This window comes from Eurypyga helias, unplaced genomic scaffold, assembly GCF_000690775.1.
Source record: "Eurypyga helias isolate BGI_N326 unplaced genomic scaffold, ASM69077v1 scaffold7037, whole genome shotgun sequence".
NCBI lineage: Eukaryota > Metazoa > Chordata > Aves > Eurypygiformes > Eurypygidae > Eurypyga > Eurypyga helias.
In genome coordinates this window covers 17,368-35,822 of record NW_010261008.1, presented here as the reverse complement: position 1 = coordinate 35,822, position 18,455 = coordinate 17,368, and the positions used below count along the sequence as shown (strand labels likewise).

Here is an 18,455-nt window from a genome sequence, read left to right as displayed (position 1 = left end):
CAGCTTTCCCAGACACTAACTGAAGGGTCCATTTGTGCCTTACCTGTGATTAATTCTTTTCCGTTTGTACTTGCAGTGGAAGGACTTGAGCCCAGCACTAACAAAACCCATTTTGTTATGCAGTTCACTGCCTCTAACTGTATCTCCAACCTCTGGGGCTTCCCTACCTTTGCAACTGTTGACTAATATTAATTATGTGTATGCTGCTTAATCATCTAGGAGTGACCCTCTAAAGTGGCGTTTAATCAGTTTTGAGGCTGCTGGCAAAAGTGAATTATGCGAGAGGACCGAGGCGGGAGCACCTAGGCAAGGATGGAAAAGGTTCAGAGAAATGGCCAAGAAAGTCTCATAGAGTTTGCGTGCTCAGGGCCGGAGAGTCTGCAAAAAGCCCTCACTCTTCATCAGCTCTTTCTGGGTAGAGGGGAGCATAAACAGAGGAAAAATTCAAGGGCATCCCAGCATGTCGTGGAAGGAAGTTCCGATGAGTCCTCCATGTGCTTGGGGTATCCTGAGACTCCGCTACTGCTGGAGCAGCTACCAGGGACCACGTGTGAAATGGGTGACTGGAAGCAGTGCTTCTGCAGCTGTGCGTTTAACAGAGAGCTGGGTCATTTCAGCATCCTCAGGACCAGAGAGAGAAAAGATACCTCTGCCAGCACTCCTGTTCCCTGAGCAGCATGGTTTCTCTGCTTTGGAGGGAGTGATGGGTATTAACGGGCAGACACCGAGCCCAGAAGAGTTGTGTGGTTTTTCTGCTTATCGCGGTGAGCTTTTGGTTTTGGAGGTTTGTGGTAGAGGAATTTGAGGGCCTGGCACACCTAGGTTAAACAGTCATTAACAGGACTGAGCTGGCGAGGGCGACATCAATAGAAGGAAGACCCAAAGGACTGGTTGGGCTTTTGGAGGCTCTTCTTCAAGAGCAGCCGAACTTGGTACCGCTGTGGAGGGCAGCCATGTAGAGGTGGTGGGGTATCTGTAGATGGGTAAGGAGAACTGAGCAGTCCAGAGGTGTGGTGTGGGAATGGGGGCCCTATGAACAGCTGAAGCAAAGTGTGATCAGAGAAGAGCAAAACCTAAGTGTAACTGCCAAATCCGACCTGAGTTCTCTCCTTGAGAGTTTGGACCACAGACACCAAGATGACATAAATCTTCCACAGGTACTGGAAAAACAACTGGCTATGTATTTCCCAGCTGTGTCTAGTACCTTGTAGGACCACATCCGAGAATGGCTTGGCTGGGTTGAACTGAGTAAGCTGGAATGGAGCAAGCTCTCGCAGCCTATGTGCCGAAGTCTGGAGGAACCTTTCTTGAGTCCTGCTGCAGACCACGTTCAGATGGACATTCAGGAAAGAATACCCCTGCTCTCCCCACTCAGGTCTTCACCTCTTTTTAGATCAGTCGACTAGTCAACTCTGCTCCAGCAAATTGAAAACCTTCAGTTTTGCTTCAAAAGAGTTTATGAATTCCCCTCGCAGTTCAAGTGCATTCTCCAGGAGTGGGGAATTCCTTTAGATCTCTGCTGAAGAGCACTTTTAAGTCAGGAGACCGCTTGTATCTACAAAGCAAAGTTGCTTGCTCACTGACCAACCCTCTGCTGGAAGCACCGTCTCCATCAGAAGATTCACTGTTGTTCCCTGTTCCCCTTTGCCTATTTGTAAACTACCCTGTGGCTAGGTAAATGTTTTTATTATATCCTATGCCAAGCTTTCTTCCCCATCCCACAGCAGAAGATGCACATCGGCTCCCTTTGACTGCGTACAAACGCCCATGTCTGAAAGGAAGCTGGCTGCGCTCCAGATCTCAGCCTCACGCATCCTGGCACAATGTTTTCCAACATCAAACTGTAGCAAGAAAACAAACTTTCAATTTGCTCCTCCGGTGTTAGTATTGCCGCCCACAACTGCTGCAGCGAGCTCTTACAGCTGTTCTTTCACAGTCAGCTGGTAGGGTGATAAGATAGACGGGGAAGCATTTTCCAGCTTTGTGCTTTAAATGGGATGGATGTGATAACCAGCGTGGCTTCTGAGCTTCCCGATGCAAGCACTGTGGAAGGGGGAAGGTTGAATAGGCTGGACGTGTCCTCCTCTCTGCTAGAGCAGTGCTGATGCTTCAGGTTGTGGATTCTTGCAGTTGTTCCCAGTTACTTCAGAGGCACTCCAGCTCAGCTTGCTCCAGGAGCAGGATTTGGCTTTAAAAAGCCATTTTTTTTCCCCAGCTATCCAGTCACAGACTGTACCTTTTGCATCTCTTTTCTCTCTCCTGTTTGCTGCCTCTTTCTGTCCAGTTTGTTGGTAAAAGCCGGCAGAGGCTCTGCGGGGAGCTGATCAGGGCCACAGCCCTGAGAGCTTGGCTGCGTGCGGGGTGGTGTGTGGAGCGGTCTTGCTCTGCTGTAACAGCTCTCTGCTCCCCTCCCTGTGTCTCGAGAAGAAACCTTGCTGCTGTTTGCTAGCAATGGCTCTAAATGAGCACATGCTTCATCTTTCTAGCCAAGCAGATTTCTTTGCTTTTTAGCGGCACGCGTTGTAAGTATTTAATGTTAGTGACAGAAGCCAAAGGTCTCCGACCTCCTCTCTGCCAAATGAGAGCAGTGTCCTGTGTTGGAGCTCGGAAGCTCTGCAGTGCGTCAAGCCACTGCCTGATGGCCCTGCTTCCTTTGAAGTGCCAATCATAAGACCTCTTTTCTTTTTGTCCCGTCTCTGTTCGGTGTCTCAGGGTTTTTAAGCATCTTGAGAGTGAACATATCACACCTTGAGCTAATGAGAGCTTAGTTCACACCAGGTTTTTCACAGGCTTGTGGGCAGTGTGGCTTTATAATGGGCTTGTGTCTGCCCACAGCAGGGTTCGTGCTGCGTTGGTGACCCAGGGAGCTGGCAGTGCCTCGCCTGTCTAGGCAGACTCCCGTGAGGTGGTCCGCATGCGCGACCTGTTCATCGTGATGTTTGGAGTTACGAGCGGGGGTCCTCTTTTCCCACCTGCGCGACTGGGGGTGGCCCGTTCTTCCCCAGTCTTGGTGCACCTGGATGTCCTGGTACACGGTGCCGTGGCTCGGGCTGGTGAGTGAGACCTCCAACTCCTAACAAGACACTGGGAGCTCAATACCAGATTTTCCATCAGCACATTCCTACAGGCACCCTGGAAGGAGGAGATGCATTGTCTTTATTGAAGTATATGTGTGCTGTTGCTCAGGCACTGCTGTGGCTGGGACTGGTGAATTCATGGACCCACTAAAACCACAGCATTGTAGACAGGACCTGTGCACCCCGGCAAATTCAAGAGGGAGTTACCAGTAGCTATCCTCTTTAGTGCAGTTACTCTGCTTTTATTCACTCCGGGTGAAGGTGAGCATTGCTCTTCCAATTACGCCTCTCCTCTCCAGAAGCTTCCCTCTGCTCTGAACCACGGAATTATCCCCATCCTCCATTGCATTTACTGACTTCTTAGCATCTGCCAGATCCAACTGGGAGCTGCCCTGCTGGTAATCAGCATCCCCCCGGACACACTCCTCCCTGGCTGACTCAGTCGGCCGCGACGCTTCGGCACAGTCCTTCTGAGCAGAGAAGCAATTGCTCTTTCTGCCCTGACTGTCTAGAGCTCTCCCCCTGCAGCCCTCCCGGCGGCTGAGTCACTTCCTTCTTTAAATCTGGCCTTAAATCTTCCTTTTCTCTTCACCCTGTGATTCACTCCCTTTGTGAAGCGCTTTGCGGATCTCCGTCAGGAAGATGCTGAACAGAGAGATGCTCCCGGTGCAGGACGTCCTCCTTGTCTCAGAGCCACAGCAGTGAGCCCCTCTCTGAGTGCTGGTCCCCGTGCCATGCTAAATGATGTCTCTTAGTATCAGTATTTCTCTTATCTTAGTGTTTCTTTTAATGCTACATCTGACATAGTAATAGGAGCCAACTCCTGCCTGCGGGCGAGCGCGTAATTTCCTTTGACATCAGCCTGTGCCTGTGAGGGCTCAGCTCTACCCTTTTCCCACCCAGTTTGATTAGATGCGGTAAGGGAGTCATTACAGGATCTTTGCCACTCCTATTCATCCCTCATGGGATTTAAGGAGCATCACTCTTAGAACTGAGCTGAAATGTGCTCAGAGAAAGGAAAGCTTCGATTTCTGCTCTGTGAGCCTGGAAATATTTTTAGTATAACATCTACACTCCTCAAATTTTTATATTAAGATTCTTTCCCTTACCTGCTTATTTCCTTGGCCTCTCTCATATCTACGTGCCTCACCTTTTTTCTGTTTGCTGGTGTGGAAAGGAATCACCAGCCAAGAGGGTAGTTAAAAGATGTCATGAATTAGCCGTGTGGTACCATGGAACTTGGCCAGACCTGCTCTGGTTACCAGCAAAGAGTGGGAGAAAATTTGCAAAAGCTTTTAAATCTTGCCTTTGCCTGTGACTTAGGTAGCTAAGGACTAAATCCATTTTGCTGTCCTTGCAGATGAGTCGTATGAATGTTCCTGTTGCTTAGGCACTCACAGGGAAGCGTCCTGTGGGTGCCTTGCCCTGGGAGTCTGGGCAGAAATGGATAGGGTCAGGGACCAGACCTGGTTCTGTGAAGGTCTGGTGGCTTCCTCACCCCAGTGGTACCCAGGCCAATGGCAGTGGTGCAAGAGCACGTTACTGGAACGTTTGGGATTGAATGAGGAGGTTCAGGCACAGGCTGTGATGCTTCTGTCACTCTGTAAGGGAGGGTCTGTTTGGGAGACTGCTGTGTGGAAATGTATGGAAACTATGCAGCTGTATCTGTTCGTAGCTGTGGGTTTCTAAAACCATTCTAAAAAAGACCCATGACCATTTTATACAGAGCAACGAAAAGTCATTTTCCAGTAAAGGAAGTTTGCAAATGAAATTAAGTAGCTATAGTAAAGGAGCTTTGTTTCTAAGGAGGGGCCAGGGGCTGTGGAGTTCGTTGAGTAAAGAAGACCCCTGGACCAAGGAGAGAACTTTTAATTTTACCCAATTCCTATGGGAGATGTAGCAATCAAGTAAATGAGGATTGCAGTTTCTAACAAACAATGATAATCCTAAACTCTGTTTTTTAATAAAGCTTCAGCAATCACATTCTCCAAGTTCAAAACAGGCTACTCTTGAGAACAACATAACTTCTCCTTTGCGTACTGATCTAACCTTGCATACTACGCTTATGTTGCATATGTTTTTTTTTCTTTTGCTTAGAACGAAGTGATCAGCCAGCAGCTCTCTGTAATTTTCACTCATTGCTATGGACCTTACCCAATTCCAAAGCTCGTTGAAATTAAGCGCAAGCAGACCTCTCGCCTAGGTAAGCATGAATTAAAGATACTCGTTGACTCTTCAAGGGGAGCTGTGGGAAGTCTGCATTGCAGACCGGGTGCTTGGAAGGGCACGAGTCAGAGGAAAACCTGAATTACAAAGGCAGAACTCGAACAAGGAAGGGCCCCAAGTGTAGCCTGACCTGAAACTCCCGCTGAAATCAGGAGGGTCATCAGGTGCATTGGCGTGGGACTGTAAATCTGCAAAGCTTTGTCTGTGTTGCTAATTAGGCTGGGATCTGAGCCCGGGGCCCAGAGCCAAACGTCTGTCCACATCTCAAACCGCCGTGGCTGGCTGTGCGTGATGCTGCGGCGGCACAGCCCTACCAGCCCTGCTGACACAGCCTGGATTGTTTTAACGTGACCAAGAGAAGACCCCAACGATTTTCCAGGACCCTCCTCCCCGTGGCACAAAGGTTTCCCAGCACAGGGAGAGGGCAGAAATAGGGTATAAGTGAGCGTAGGCATCCATTCAGCTGCAGTTTGCTTTGGGTAGCAGAGCTAGGAGGCTGTGCCAGCTCCACACGGTGGGGACGGCTGGTGGTCGTCTCGGCAAAGGTCCTTGTGGACTTCCAAGCTTTGAATTCCCTTTGTCTGAACTCCATGTGGCTGTCTAGGGGGCTTCTGTCTCAGGCTGTCCAAAATAGCTTTATGGGCTTTACTCATTAAAAAAATATCCTTTTACGCTATTGTCTTCTTTTGTCAAAACAGGAAAATATTTTGTTCGTTCACGACCTCTTCCAAACACAAGTTATTGGGGTTTTTTTGTTGTTTTATTGTTATTTTTGTGATTCTAGATCCCCATTTTCTTAACAACAAAGAGATGTCAGATGTTACATTTCTGGTGGAAGGAAGACCGTTTTATGCACACAGAGTGTTGCTATTTACTGCGTCACCAAGGTAAGATACAGAGACATTTCTGGTCTTCAACAAAAATAGAATTTGATTTTGTGATTTTGCTTTTTGTTGTTGTGGTTAAGATTCTTAGAGGGTTCAACAGCTTGTTTCTGGTTGCTCTGCAGGATGTTTAACAAGTGCTTCCATCACTAGATTCCCACCCTGTAAATGATCCATGCTTCTGGCCATGCATCTGACTTCATTCCACCGAGGCACATTTGCATGGAGCTTGTTGCTGCATCCAGCTCTTAATCCCTGTGCTCAGAAGGCTGGACATGGGTCACCCAGCTCAACCTGAGCTTAAAGATGCTCACAAACCTTATTTGTACACAGCTTTATAATTAAAGGTGTGCTTTTAAACAAAATATAGCTGGCCCTCCTTAAGACCTTATTTCAAGATGTGGCAGGGACAAGCCACTGGTTTTGGGTAGTTTGAGCACTGGTGCTAGACATGCTGCCAACCCATAGCACAGAACGAGATTTGCATAAAGTAACTGCAGTATCTGACCCTGCCTTCAATTAAAAATGGGTATTTTGGTTCAGAGCTTATTGCTAGAGGTACAAACACATTCCAAAGTCCAGCTTTAAACCTGCTAAATTGTGTTCATAATAGAGTTTGACACTAGTAAAGGCAAATCAATTGTTATCCATATTTTAATTAACAAGATGCAGTCATAATATGGGAAAGGTTACCATCCAGCAAATGCTGGGTTTGATAGATAAGCCAAGCTTTGCACTATGGCTAGAAGGTCAGATGAATTATCAAAAGGAGGAAGTACCAGGGCAGATGTTTCTGGCAGTGCATTTCCCATTTTCTCCTTCTGATCAAATGGGAATGTCTGGGTTTGAGAAACAGATTGCATATGTGTGTCTCACGTGAATCTGCATTTATTAACTTAAAATGTGGGGTTTTTTCCTGAAACTTGTGTCTGAATTTCAGGCTTTGATAGTCGAAGAACAGCAACCTATCCATTTTTCTCTCTTGCCTCTTCTTACAAAATTGTATTGAGCATGCAGACAACCATTAAAAGCCTTAGTGTAGTTGCTTTAGTATTTTGTTCCGAACTTTTTCTAAAGCACCATAATAGACATAGGCCAAAATGTATCTCCTTCAAAAAAGAAGATGCACAGTTTTTAAATGTTGCAAGTCTTCCACAAAGATGTGTTGCTTCCAAGAAAAAAAAAAAAAGGGAAAATAATTATTTTGGTTTTATAATATGCATCATTACAGAATCTGAATTTCCTGAATGTATATTTTATTCTATTGTGATATTAGATGTATTTTTCCAAAATTTCAACTTGAAATCACCTAAAAGAGAGGCTTCTTCCTTTTGGTTTGAACTTTATGTCAGTGTCTAACTCTTGATGGTTTTTGGTGACAAATCCGTTCATTTCAGTGTACTGTTTTTGCAAGAGCTGATGTTGTCCTTCCATACTTTTTCAGAGAGATAATTGGGCTGGTATTTCAATCTTGCTCCTTTTTATTTAGGTTTAAAGCATTGCTGTCTAGCAAGCCCTCATCTGATAGTACTTGTATTGAGATCAACTATGTGAAGTACCCCATCTTTCAGGTAAAGTCAGCTCTCACATTGAATTTGAATGGAACATGTAATAGGAACAGCGTACGTGCCCTGTCCGAATTAGTACGTGTGTATTTGATAAACACGTAGCTCGGAGGAGTGGTTTCATGAGCACAGGCTTCATCTCCCTTCATACACTGAGCTGCAGAGCGCTGTCGACTGCAGACGTCCTGCCCAAGCAGGTACAATAGCATGAATTTCACTTAGACGGGCTATGCAGACAAAGCAGCGCATGTCAAGGTAAAGCACTTGGTTCTTTTTTTCTCTTCTTGTCTCTTTCTGCATTTAATGGGCAGGCCTGGAAGAGACACGGTCCATTCCCTTCCTCAGCAGAATCGGTCAGTCAGTTTTTTGCCATGAAAATACAGAGCTTGCTTTCCCTATCTGTAGCATATATATATGCTATATATGCTTCCCTTGTTTGAGTCAGAGCTCAGACAGTTCCATGTATCAACTGTTCCCGCTGCAGATAATTCCCAGCTGCCCACAGTAACTTTAGGCTTGCTGGAAGCTCTCTGCAGAGGGATCTTAGCTGGCTCGTATTATGGTGCAAAGCCTCCCCCACTCTTTCTCATCATCCCATGCATGCTCACACACAGCTGGGTGAAGGTAGAGGTGCCATTGCCAGGGATGGAATACAGGAATAACCTTTATATATTATACTTTCCTGAGTTAGTAATGTACTGGACGTACTGGGAAATACACTGAAAATTCAGAATGAATTAATGAGCTTCCTGCAAACTGTTTGGAGCTCACCAGAAAGTCTGGACAATGTGGCTGGTGAGGGTTGAGACATCAGACTACCGGTGAGAAGGAAATACTGAACTGTGCAGAGACAGAGTGTAAGCAAATATATCTTGAAATCAGGAGGTTTAGGCTAGTTTTATCTATAAATCCTTGGTGGTGTTGGAGAGCCTCAGGTATCGCCTGCAATCCTTACGTCACCCCCCGTTCCCTAATGTCTTGAATTGCTTTTTATAAACGCCCCTTTTGTTTTATTACAGCTGGTTATGCAGTATCTTTATTATGGAGGTGCAGAGTCACTCCTGATTAAAAATAATGAAATTATGGAGGTAAGAGACATTTATCTTAATTACAGTGGGAGCAATGCTAAGTGATCTATGTAGAGTTCACCCAAGGGCACATGGCCATTGGGCAAGACATGAGCGCTGCTGTAAGAGCCAGCACTGCCTCACCCGGAGTTCCCAGGCTGTCCGCAGTCCTGCGGGAGACACCCAGTCTCCTTCTCTGCCGGTCACCCGTTATGGTAACTTCTGCCAGTATGAAGCTGACTGTCAGAGAAGAAAGAGTAGAAAAATTATGATCATCAAGCAAAAGAAAAAAAAGGCGTCGGAAATAAAAATATCTAGTTAGATGCTTTGAGAGGCTCCTTCAAGGAAATGCAGAGCTGGTGTTAGCAAAATCTGGGAGCAAGTCCTGGCAGCATAATGTACCATCCGCTCTCTCTCTTAGCTCTCTGGAGAAGGAGAGGTGCTCTGCTCCAGCTGGGCCAGTCAGCTTCTCTCTGCCACACTCTTACTTTTGGTTTATTAGCGCAGGTTTACATGTCCAGACCTGTCTCAGCAGCGTAAAAGCATCCAATTTTGTTCCTCACTCAGAAGAATTCTTTGGCATGGCTTTAACCATGGGAGAAATCCCACTGGAGCCACAGTTCAGTTCAATTTCAAGCATGTGACAGCCAAACTTTCTGAATAATACCTTAAGCTGCTCCCTGAGGTACAGACTTTGCCCCTTTCTCACTGCATGTAAAACATCCAGTGCCGCTGTACCCGTCTGTGAAAGCCAAACCAAGCCAACTGGAGCTGACTGAGCCTTCAGGGTAGCCACACATCCATAACCTGTCTGGCTGTTAAGTCATCCTCTTCCCAATACTGTGTGCTGTTGTTACTATGATCAGCCTAACGACTCCAACTATGTAGAACTACAAGAGATTTGAGCAAATTCTTGATAGCCATTCAGGGAGTTTTCCTCTCAACAGCTACCAAACTATGGCAGCCAAAAAGAATACGGGACAGTGAATACTAAAATCAGAGCTGCTTAAACAGCTAGTAGTCACCAGTGTACAGGTGATAGTCTGCCACCATGGTGTGTTATGGTTGCCTACATTAGTTAGTCTGACCCTACAGCATCCATGTGAGGATTGGCCAAAGCACTGCTAACCAGAAACTGGGAGCAACTCTTCTCTGGGGTACGAGTGGCCGAGATGAATCAGTTCTGGTGGGTACAGGGACACCTGTACCAACCCTGCTGGCAGCTGGAGGGTGAAACCAGTCCAGACTGAAATTATCCCTCTCCAATGCAGGCAGTGGATTTTTAACAAAGCATACCCACACTGACTTTCTGAGCTTTATAGGAGAAGGTCACCGATTCTCTATTTGACTCATAGTGTTGAAAGAAGCTCCTGAATTTCTAACCCTTTCTGGAATAAAGAGTTTCGGACTAGGCAGTGCAATGGCTTTATGGGGATGCATGTGTTATCACCTAGGCTGTTAAAAAAAATCTGTGCTGCAGTTCAGCTGGCTGCTTGCTCTACTTCTGAAACATCTCAAAACTTCTGTGACTCAAGAATGTGTGACTGATTGATTGATCTGTTGATAACAGATCTGGCCACAGTTCCTCACAGTTTAAAGTAATTACAAACCAGCACGTGACTGCTTGAGCCACAGAAGCAGCTGGAATAGGATTTGGCTTTATCTTTCAAAACTGCATTTAGCAACTTGCCTTATTACAAATACGATAACAAGAAGTACCAGAAATACTCCACAGAAATCTTTGCTGCAATTCATAATTGGGGCCAGCTGGCTGCTATCACATCAGCACTGCAGATTTCCAGCACTTGGATTTATTTATGGGATTAAAGCACAGCTTGAGCGGACTGCATAGAAGTCAGAATAATGTCATGGAAGTTTCAGGGGTTTGTTGCCTAGTGCTCGTACCTAGTGGCATGAGAGCCCTTTTGGGATTCACAGGATAGCTTTTTGTCATGCAGTCCTACATGATAAGGGCCGTATAAATGCCTAAACACCTGAACAGGGCCTAAGAGACCTGGCTGGGTTAGAGCAAGGTGTCAGTCAATGAAGAACCTCAACCTGCTTCGTAAGCCAGAGCAGAGAGCCAGAGGCAGTGACCTACCATGGAAAGACAGAAAATGAAATTCCTTTTCCCTGCTGTAAAAAGACAGAAAGAGGACAACAGGGTATTAACCCTTAACACTACTGCAATCAGTTAGAGAACTCAAAATTTAAGCCATTTTCACGCCACAGACTTCAGGTCTTGCCCACAGTGTAGAGTGGCATGCAGAGGTCCCAAAGCAGTGCCAGTCCAAGTAGTTTATCCATGGGGTGGATGCAGGGCCAGAGAGGGAGGTCAGCTCGAGTGCTGGTGACTCAAGAGCCATGGTAGTGCAGCCATACAGACACATGACACGAACATGAGTGTGACTGGGCAGTGCCTCACACCAAGCTGGTTCTCACCTTTGCATCGTATCCTGCTGGGCATCCACTCCTTGGAGAAACATGGGGCTAGGCAGCGTTTGAGTGTCCTTGGCCTAGGCATGATGTTACTGCTGCTCGCGAGCTAGAGCAAGGAGCATATGGGGATCCGACTCCATTTCCTTGAGTCTGCTTGAGGTGACAGATTGGAGGTTTATTGCCTCTCTAGGTTTTTTAAGACTGCCCAGCGTGGTTATCATCATCTGATTTGAATTCCTCTATAATCTTGGTCCTGGTCCTTCTGCTGGCATCCTCACATCTAGCCCAAGTGCTCTGTTTCAGCCAGAGCTTGGGGAGGGGTTGAACTGGAACTTTATTTTCCCTGGAATCTAATTGCAGATCCCTCATTGCAGAGTCATGTTTGCAAAGTGACCAAAGACTCTCCAAGCTGTGATTTCCTTCTTCTCTCACACACACACCCCCATCCCATCCCAAAGTCAGCACGTGGAGCTGAGCAGCCTGTGGTGGTCTGTCCGTCTACAGCTTCCCACAGTGCGACCTAGAGGGGACTGCAGAGGGTTGAAGGAACCAAGCAGCCTTCTCCCTCTGACTGTTTATGAGTACTTTCATGCTAACTGAAGTAGGAGCAGAGGAAAAAAATATAATGAAAGAGTAAAGAAGCAAGCTCTGATTCTGTATTGCTAAGCAGTTTTGACTATTTTTTTCCTTGCCTTTTGTTTTTTTTTTAGCTTCTCTCTGCTGCTAAATTTTTCCAGCTTGAAGCTTTACAACGACACTGTGAGATCATTTGCGCAAAAAGCATTAATACAGAAAACTGCGTGGATATTTATAATCATGCCAAGGTAAAAATAACTACATATGCTTGCATGTTATGTGTCTGTCGTCACACTCGGTCAGTTTTATGATAAGTAGTGACAGTTTGTTATTTATTTAAGATTTGGTATTTACTGGGACTGAGTGGCTAATAGGTACCTAGTATAGTGACAGTCCTAAATCATGTCGTGTAAAAACATCTATGTTTTTACAACTGCTCACCCCCTTCTCTAAGTGCTCCAAACTCATTTTGAGTGTACCTCCATGTGTCAGACCTATCCCTTATCATGGCAACCCAAACTGCTGAGTTATTCAACAGGAATCACCAAACTGAATAAGACACCTTTCACCTTCCAAGCTGAATTTTCCCTTTACAGTTTCCTACTTCCCCCTAGCTGAAGCCCACTGGGGTGATGTACTCAATGCTGGTGACAGCTTGTCAATATATAAAAATGCCACCTTGTCAAAGTGCAACGGCTCCGAGCTGTGCAAGGATGGTAATGAGAATTCTGTGTCTAGGAGAGGAGAGATTCACAGCTCCTTATTGGAATCAAATTATTTACTTAGCTTGTGAGAGGGCCTAAGTCATTAGGCATAAAAGCATGGCATTTTTTGACCTAGAAAACCTATTTTCGCTCAGTGATGAAGGTGGTTGCCACATTGATTAGTTCCAGTTTTTCTGCTCCCCTTGCATGCTTAGCAGTTAGACTTTTACTTGGAAGATGGAAATCATACACAAGTAGTTGCAATGAAATATTTTTAAAGCATTCCTTAGATGACTTTTTTCTATAATTTACATGGTCTATACAAAAGATAAAATGGTGCAGCGTGACAGGAAGGTTTGATTGAACAGAGTAATCCTGCAGATTGTGCCAAACCCCTGCAGATCTGACCTCCATTCCCATCATCAGGTATTTCCTACAGAGAGTAATAATGTTAGGTCTTGATGTACAGATAACGTGCAATCAGTGTTTGAAATAGCATGAAGTTCCACCTATAAAATGAATAAGAAATGAGGTATATCTGCAGGTCCATTTATCGTAATAGGAAAAAAAAAAGGAGTCAGCCATGCAGGAATCTTTTGAAAAATATTTATCTTTAGCTCATGGGGGAACTTCTCAATTTGTATTACTGTTACTAAAAGTACAATGAACAATTTTGTTTTAAGTTCACGTGTTTTCTTCAGATTGTGAAATGTGGCTACTCTTTACGCTCTGACTGAAGAACGTTCTTACACCAAGCTTTAGCCCCGTCTGAGGAACTCGTGCACTGCCAGCGCTGGGACTGAACAAACCCGGTGGCTAAATCCAGCTCCTTGTTTGCGTGCCAGGGCCTCAGCCTGCAGGGTTTCTGTGCCTGCATCTCCCAGTGGAGATGGTGTAGTTGAGAGGCTGTTAGAGCCAGGGTTCTGTTTGCAGTGCTGTGGGTAGTGCATTGCAGAGAAAGCCGAGGTAGCTGTGAATGAAATCTGGATTTAGGGAATTAGTTAAGCCGCATCACATTAGAGTTCTGCACGGGCTAATTTACCCTGCTGCCAGTAAATTATCAGGGCTGAGTTTCATAATGCTATAGGTAGAAGGTTTCCAGGACCTGAACTAGCACATTTAAAGCTAGTTCAGATACTTTTCCACCTTTTTGCTCTTGGTCTGTGTGATGTGCAGGTGATTAATCTGAACACAGATCGTTCTGCCTGGAGTGCTCCCATGTCACAGCAGCTTCGATTGTTCGTTATATGAACACGAGATAATGGTAAGTGGTGGAAGAGGCCAAACGGTGCTGATGAGCCAGGGGACCCCACAGGCACCTGAGCACAGCTTGCCAGCTGACCGTCCATGTTGCTCTCTGAAGTGTGGAAGAAGCTCGTGCTAGGCCGCAGTGAGGACAGGAGTAAGGTGGACAGGCGCTGAAGCCAGGAACCACCGCGTCAGTCAGCAGTAGATTTTGAGTAACTTTCTCATGATTTAGGTACCGTTTCTAGTCCTTGCTACTTTGCAAGCGCAGCTGCGCCTGCAGGAACTCAGGCGATGCCGAGGCCTGCTTTTCCAGATGGGGATGTGCGAGCAGGTTGGCCCACACGGAGCACGGTCTTTGTCATGATGACTGAGAAAAAGAGAGGATTTGGTGGAAGCATGGTGTGAACTGAGCACAGGTTTGGAAAGCTGTCTGTGGTGGGGGCCTAGGTTGTAGAACAGTGTTTAGCAGGGTGGTGAGCTGTGTAAAAGGAGCTGTAGGAACAAGAGATTGAGACCTTGTGTTAAAGAGGTGAAGTAATGCTAGGAAGGTGAGACAAAGTGGATCTGGTCACACGTACAATTTAAAAGCTGAATTAAGAGTATTAACCCGTGAGCTTTTCATTCTTAAAATTGCAACGTGTACAGAGGCAGCCATTTGATTAGTATCAGTTTAAGGGCTTCATTTTTAAAAGCCTTTGTTACTGTTCTTTACTTCCAAAAAGAAATTAAGTAACTGGGCAAATCGGATTTATAACCGTGATTGACTAGTTACCACTAGATACCAGTTGGTTTTTACATGAACGCCTCCAAAGTTACAGTAAAATCATTTGGAGTTTCAAATACAGGCCTAAAACACTCAACACTTGCACGGATTGCAGTCTGGGCCTCAGAACAAATCTGAAAAAGAAAAGTACATTATTTCCTCAATGCTGTGAATATATTGAAGTAATTAATAGGGATGAATGACGTTTCAGAGTAGAATACAGATTCACAGATAAGCTCTCACTTCTGGGTGCAAAATCATGTGATGAAAAATTGCATGGTTTTCAATCAAGTTAAATTAATTCATTTTCCTTGGGAAGACAGATCCTACCTACCCCTAATTTGTTCTGGAGATTTGGGGAGTTCTTTTCCCCTAAAATTTTCTTTCTTCCTTTATTTAGCAATTTTTATTTGTCGTTCCAAACGTGATATTAAGGTGGTGGTGAGCAACTCTGCTGTGTAGTTCTTCCAGTGTGGACCCAAAGCTGAGCAATGCCCAGGCTGCACCTCTGTCATGGCTTAGCTCCGGCTAGCAAAATACCACGAAGCTGCTCCCACAAATCCCCCCTCCCCTCCTCCAGCAAAGGGGGAGAATCAGAGGAAGAAAGAAATAAGAAAGCTCATAAAGTTGAGAAAAGAACTATTTACTAATTGAATCTAAATGAATATATACAAATACTACTAATAATGCATAATTAAAATAATAGAAAATAAAACATATGATACAGTTAGGTCACACTGGTCACCCACTGACCAGTGCACAACCAGGTGAGGGTCAGAGCCAGAGAGCCCAAGAGCGATCGCAGCCCCAGAGCTGTCGCAGCAGATTCCGAGTGAACCCCATCAGCGACAGCATGACCGGGAAAACTGAACAAACCCACCAACTCAACTCCCTCCCGAAGGAGCCAGCACAGGAGTGAGCAAAGCAGCTAATGCAGCAGTCAGGGAGAGGGTCAGCAAGTGTACGGGAGTGAAGAAGAGAGGGTAAGGGAGAGAGTAATGGCTCCCAAACCCCCTCCTCGCCTATGCCCCGAGCATGACGTACTATGGAATGAAATACCTCCCTGGGCAGTTTGGGTCAGCTGCCTGAACTGTGTGTCCCCTGCACTGCCTGTAGCGAGACAGCAGAGCTGGGAATGCAGCTGCAGTGTCAGAAGTGGAGAAGGACCTTGAATCTGGTACAGGCATTCCTCAGTGCCAGCTGAGACCTTATCAGTGCTGCTCTCTGCATCCAGGAACACAGCTTTCTAGCAGCCACAATAAAGAGAGTTAACTCCTTCCTGACTAAATCCAGCACAACCTTGCACAGCTGAAGATCTTGGACCTGGCAGGAGGACAGGCTGAGCACTCTCTACACTTGTGTGTCTTACACTTACACCTGTAACGGAATATCATGTCTATACTTGTATGACCACAGTGAGTGATGACCAGTACAGGTCACCCCTCAGATGACCAGTAAGGATCGTTTTTGCTGGCACAGTTAAGGTTTCCTCACACATTACAGTATCCCTGCCGATTGCCCAGACATGAATCAGCATAAGGGGACACTGACAGCCCCAAACCACATGCACTGCAAACATTCCTTTCTCCTCCAAAGATTCCTTGAAGCATGAAACACTGTGTGACAGGTCATATGCCTCATCCTTGCAAGGGATGGCATTCTTTAAACCTGGTTGGTAGTAAGTTGTTTTAGGGTGTAACTTCTAGCGTGAAATCATGGGTCCAGTGAACTCTGTGGTAAAACTCTCACTAATTTCCAAGGGAGCAGAGCTACAGCCCTGAAGTTTGTCTCCTTAACAGCCTTATAACGTGGAATTGAGACCGGAATCATCAGTGTCCAATACTGTTTAACTCCTTCCCCTCCCACATACACCTCTGTAAGTGTCACTGTGCCTGCCGGAAACGCATAGTTGGTGCATTTGTGTGTGTGCAGCTCTTACGCACCGTATTTGTGGAGTAGGGTTTCTCAGAATGCTTATCTTTCTATAATTTCACTTCTTGCAGTTTCTCGGAGTCACTGAACTGTCTTCCTATTGTGAAGGCTACTTCCTAAAAAATATGATGGTCCTCATTGAAAACGAAGCTTTCAAACAGCTGTTGTACGACAAGAATGGAGAAACGTCCGGTCAGAATGTGCTACAGGACTTACAGAGGACGTTGGCCACAAGGATTCAGTCAATTCATTTGTCTTCTTCAAAGGGCTCCATTGTGTAAAGCTGAGGAAGACGGTAACCCTCTGATAAAGACCCTGCAAGTTAAGTCTGCTGTGGCAGTTGCTTAAACCCGTTGCAGTTGCTTAAACGACTACAGGAAAAAAAATGATTAAAAATTCTACTTCGCATCCCAATAGTTCTGTGTTGGCCGACAGCGCTGCGCTGGGGCTGCGGCCCCGCTTGGGTGAGGGAGTGCAGAAAACAAAGCTCCGCCGTGACTTTGAGCAAACGGGGTACAAGAGTGTCCAGTGAATCGCTGTTGTACTCGGATCCTGAGCGCACACACGTGGTGGTGGAGCTGGATGCCAGCAGAAGCCAGAACTCACATCCGTGAACAGCGGAAGCCCCTGCCTGAGTGGTGGTCCCAGGGAAGACCCGAATTGACCCATTAATCATTTAAGGCGGATTTGTGCCAGTGTTACGCATTTAAGAACTATATCTATCCCGGAGTCCATTATCTCGTGCATTTAAGAAATGTAAGAACTGTTATTGCTGTCGAGCAAAGATCAACTGTATTAGAGAGTGGGTAAGACTGTTACAGCTGAGGAAATATACTGGCAGATTTTTAGGGGTGGGAACTTTTTAAATTGTTCATAAAAAATAATGGGGTGGCCTTGTAGTTTAAAAACTATTTCTTAAGCTTAAAATTTCATTTTTGACAGAGCTGTGTTTGAGAATCTATGTAACATCTTTTGTTTTTTTAAAATGGTAAAATGTACATTGTGTAAACATACATATGATCAAGTTTTGCTTGTATTCTTTCCTAGGGTGGTATAATCGTGCCTGACAGGCTATGGTTACACCAAAGAGGTATATTACCCAGACCATCTCTAATACAGTAGTTGCGGGGGGCGGGAGGGGGCCAGGAGAACTGCATGCTACTCGTGATTTGGGGTTAAAAACAATGACAAACTCAACATGCGTTTGCATGGTAACTGTACCAGTGAAATGTTACGTTCGTGCTTCGTTTCGCCAAGACAAATGCAATGCTACTTCTTGTCAAACCTCATTTTGTGAAATTAGCAGGCTTTTTTTTTTTTTTTTTTGGTGCCATTGGTTGTGGTGTGACACCCCTGGAGACCCTTCTCAGGATGCTGATTCCTGTTGTTACAGAGAAGGGATGATAACAGACCTTTACTTCAGTAATGTGTCAATACTTAGCTACTGGCCAGAGACTGAGTCCGAGTTAGATATTTTTAAATTATAATTAAATATGTACTATAGAATGATTTCTGACTGTATCCTGAGAATGTATAGGTTATCTACAATGCAGGGTTTGGGTGGGGTGGGGGATGTGATATAACGTCAAAGCTTCATTTATTTTGCAGCGTATCGTTAGCAAGACGAATCTGCTACGTGCCACAACATTCCTGATGATCTGTCTCTGAAAGCCACAGCAAGTGGGCAAAGATGTTGCCTTCTCCATGGCAAAGTGACATTAATATATTTATTTTCTAGCATGCCGTTCAGAAACTGTGCCCAGTTCACAGACTCCACAAGTTTTATTTTGACAGTGCATGTTAACCTGGTGTTCTTCTGTTGAAGTAACTACGTCAGGTGCTCCTCCATGATGATGGCTTTTGGCATGCTCAGAGAACACAGTTTTGGCTTTAGTTATCAACACGGTAGGAATCTGTTTTATGACTCTGAGGTGTAAGTCCTCCTGTGTGCTTGGTCTTTTAAAGCCTCTGCAG

At 45.5% G+C, this 18,455-nt stretch overlaps 1 protein-coding gene across 1 annotated transcript in view; it reads left to right on the top strand.

The window, feature by feature from the left end:
- The window catches only part of BTBD11 (BTB (POZ) domain containing 11), a gene marked incomplete at its 5' end in the record, with an annotated part of 75,197 nt that extends 57,211 nt beyond the window's left edge, over positions 1-17,986 (top strand). Inside the window, 6 exons of the mRNA XM_010155210.1 lie at positions 5,175-5,280; positions 6,088-6,190; positions 7,677-7,758; positions 8,772-8,840; positions 11,969-12,082; positions 16,553-17,986. Of these exons, the coding sequence (XP_010153512.1) occupies positions 5,175-5,280; positions 6,088-6,190; positions 7,677-7,758; positions 8,772-8,840; positions 11,969-12,082; positions 16,553-16,762 (684 nt within the window). The remainder of the gene's footprint in view (positions 1-5,174; positions 5,281-6,087; positions 6,191-7,676; positions 7,759-8,771; positions 8,841-11,968; positions 12,083-16,552) is intronic.
- Between the last annotated feature and the right edge of the window lie 469 nt (positions 17,987-18,455).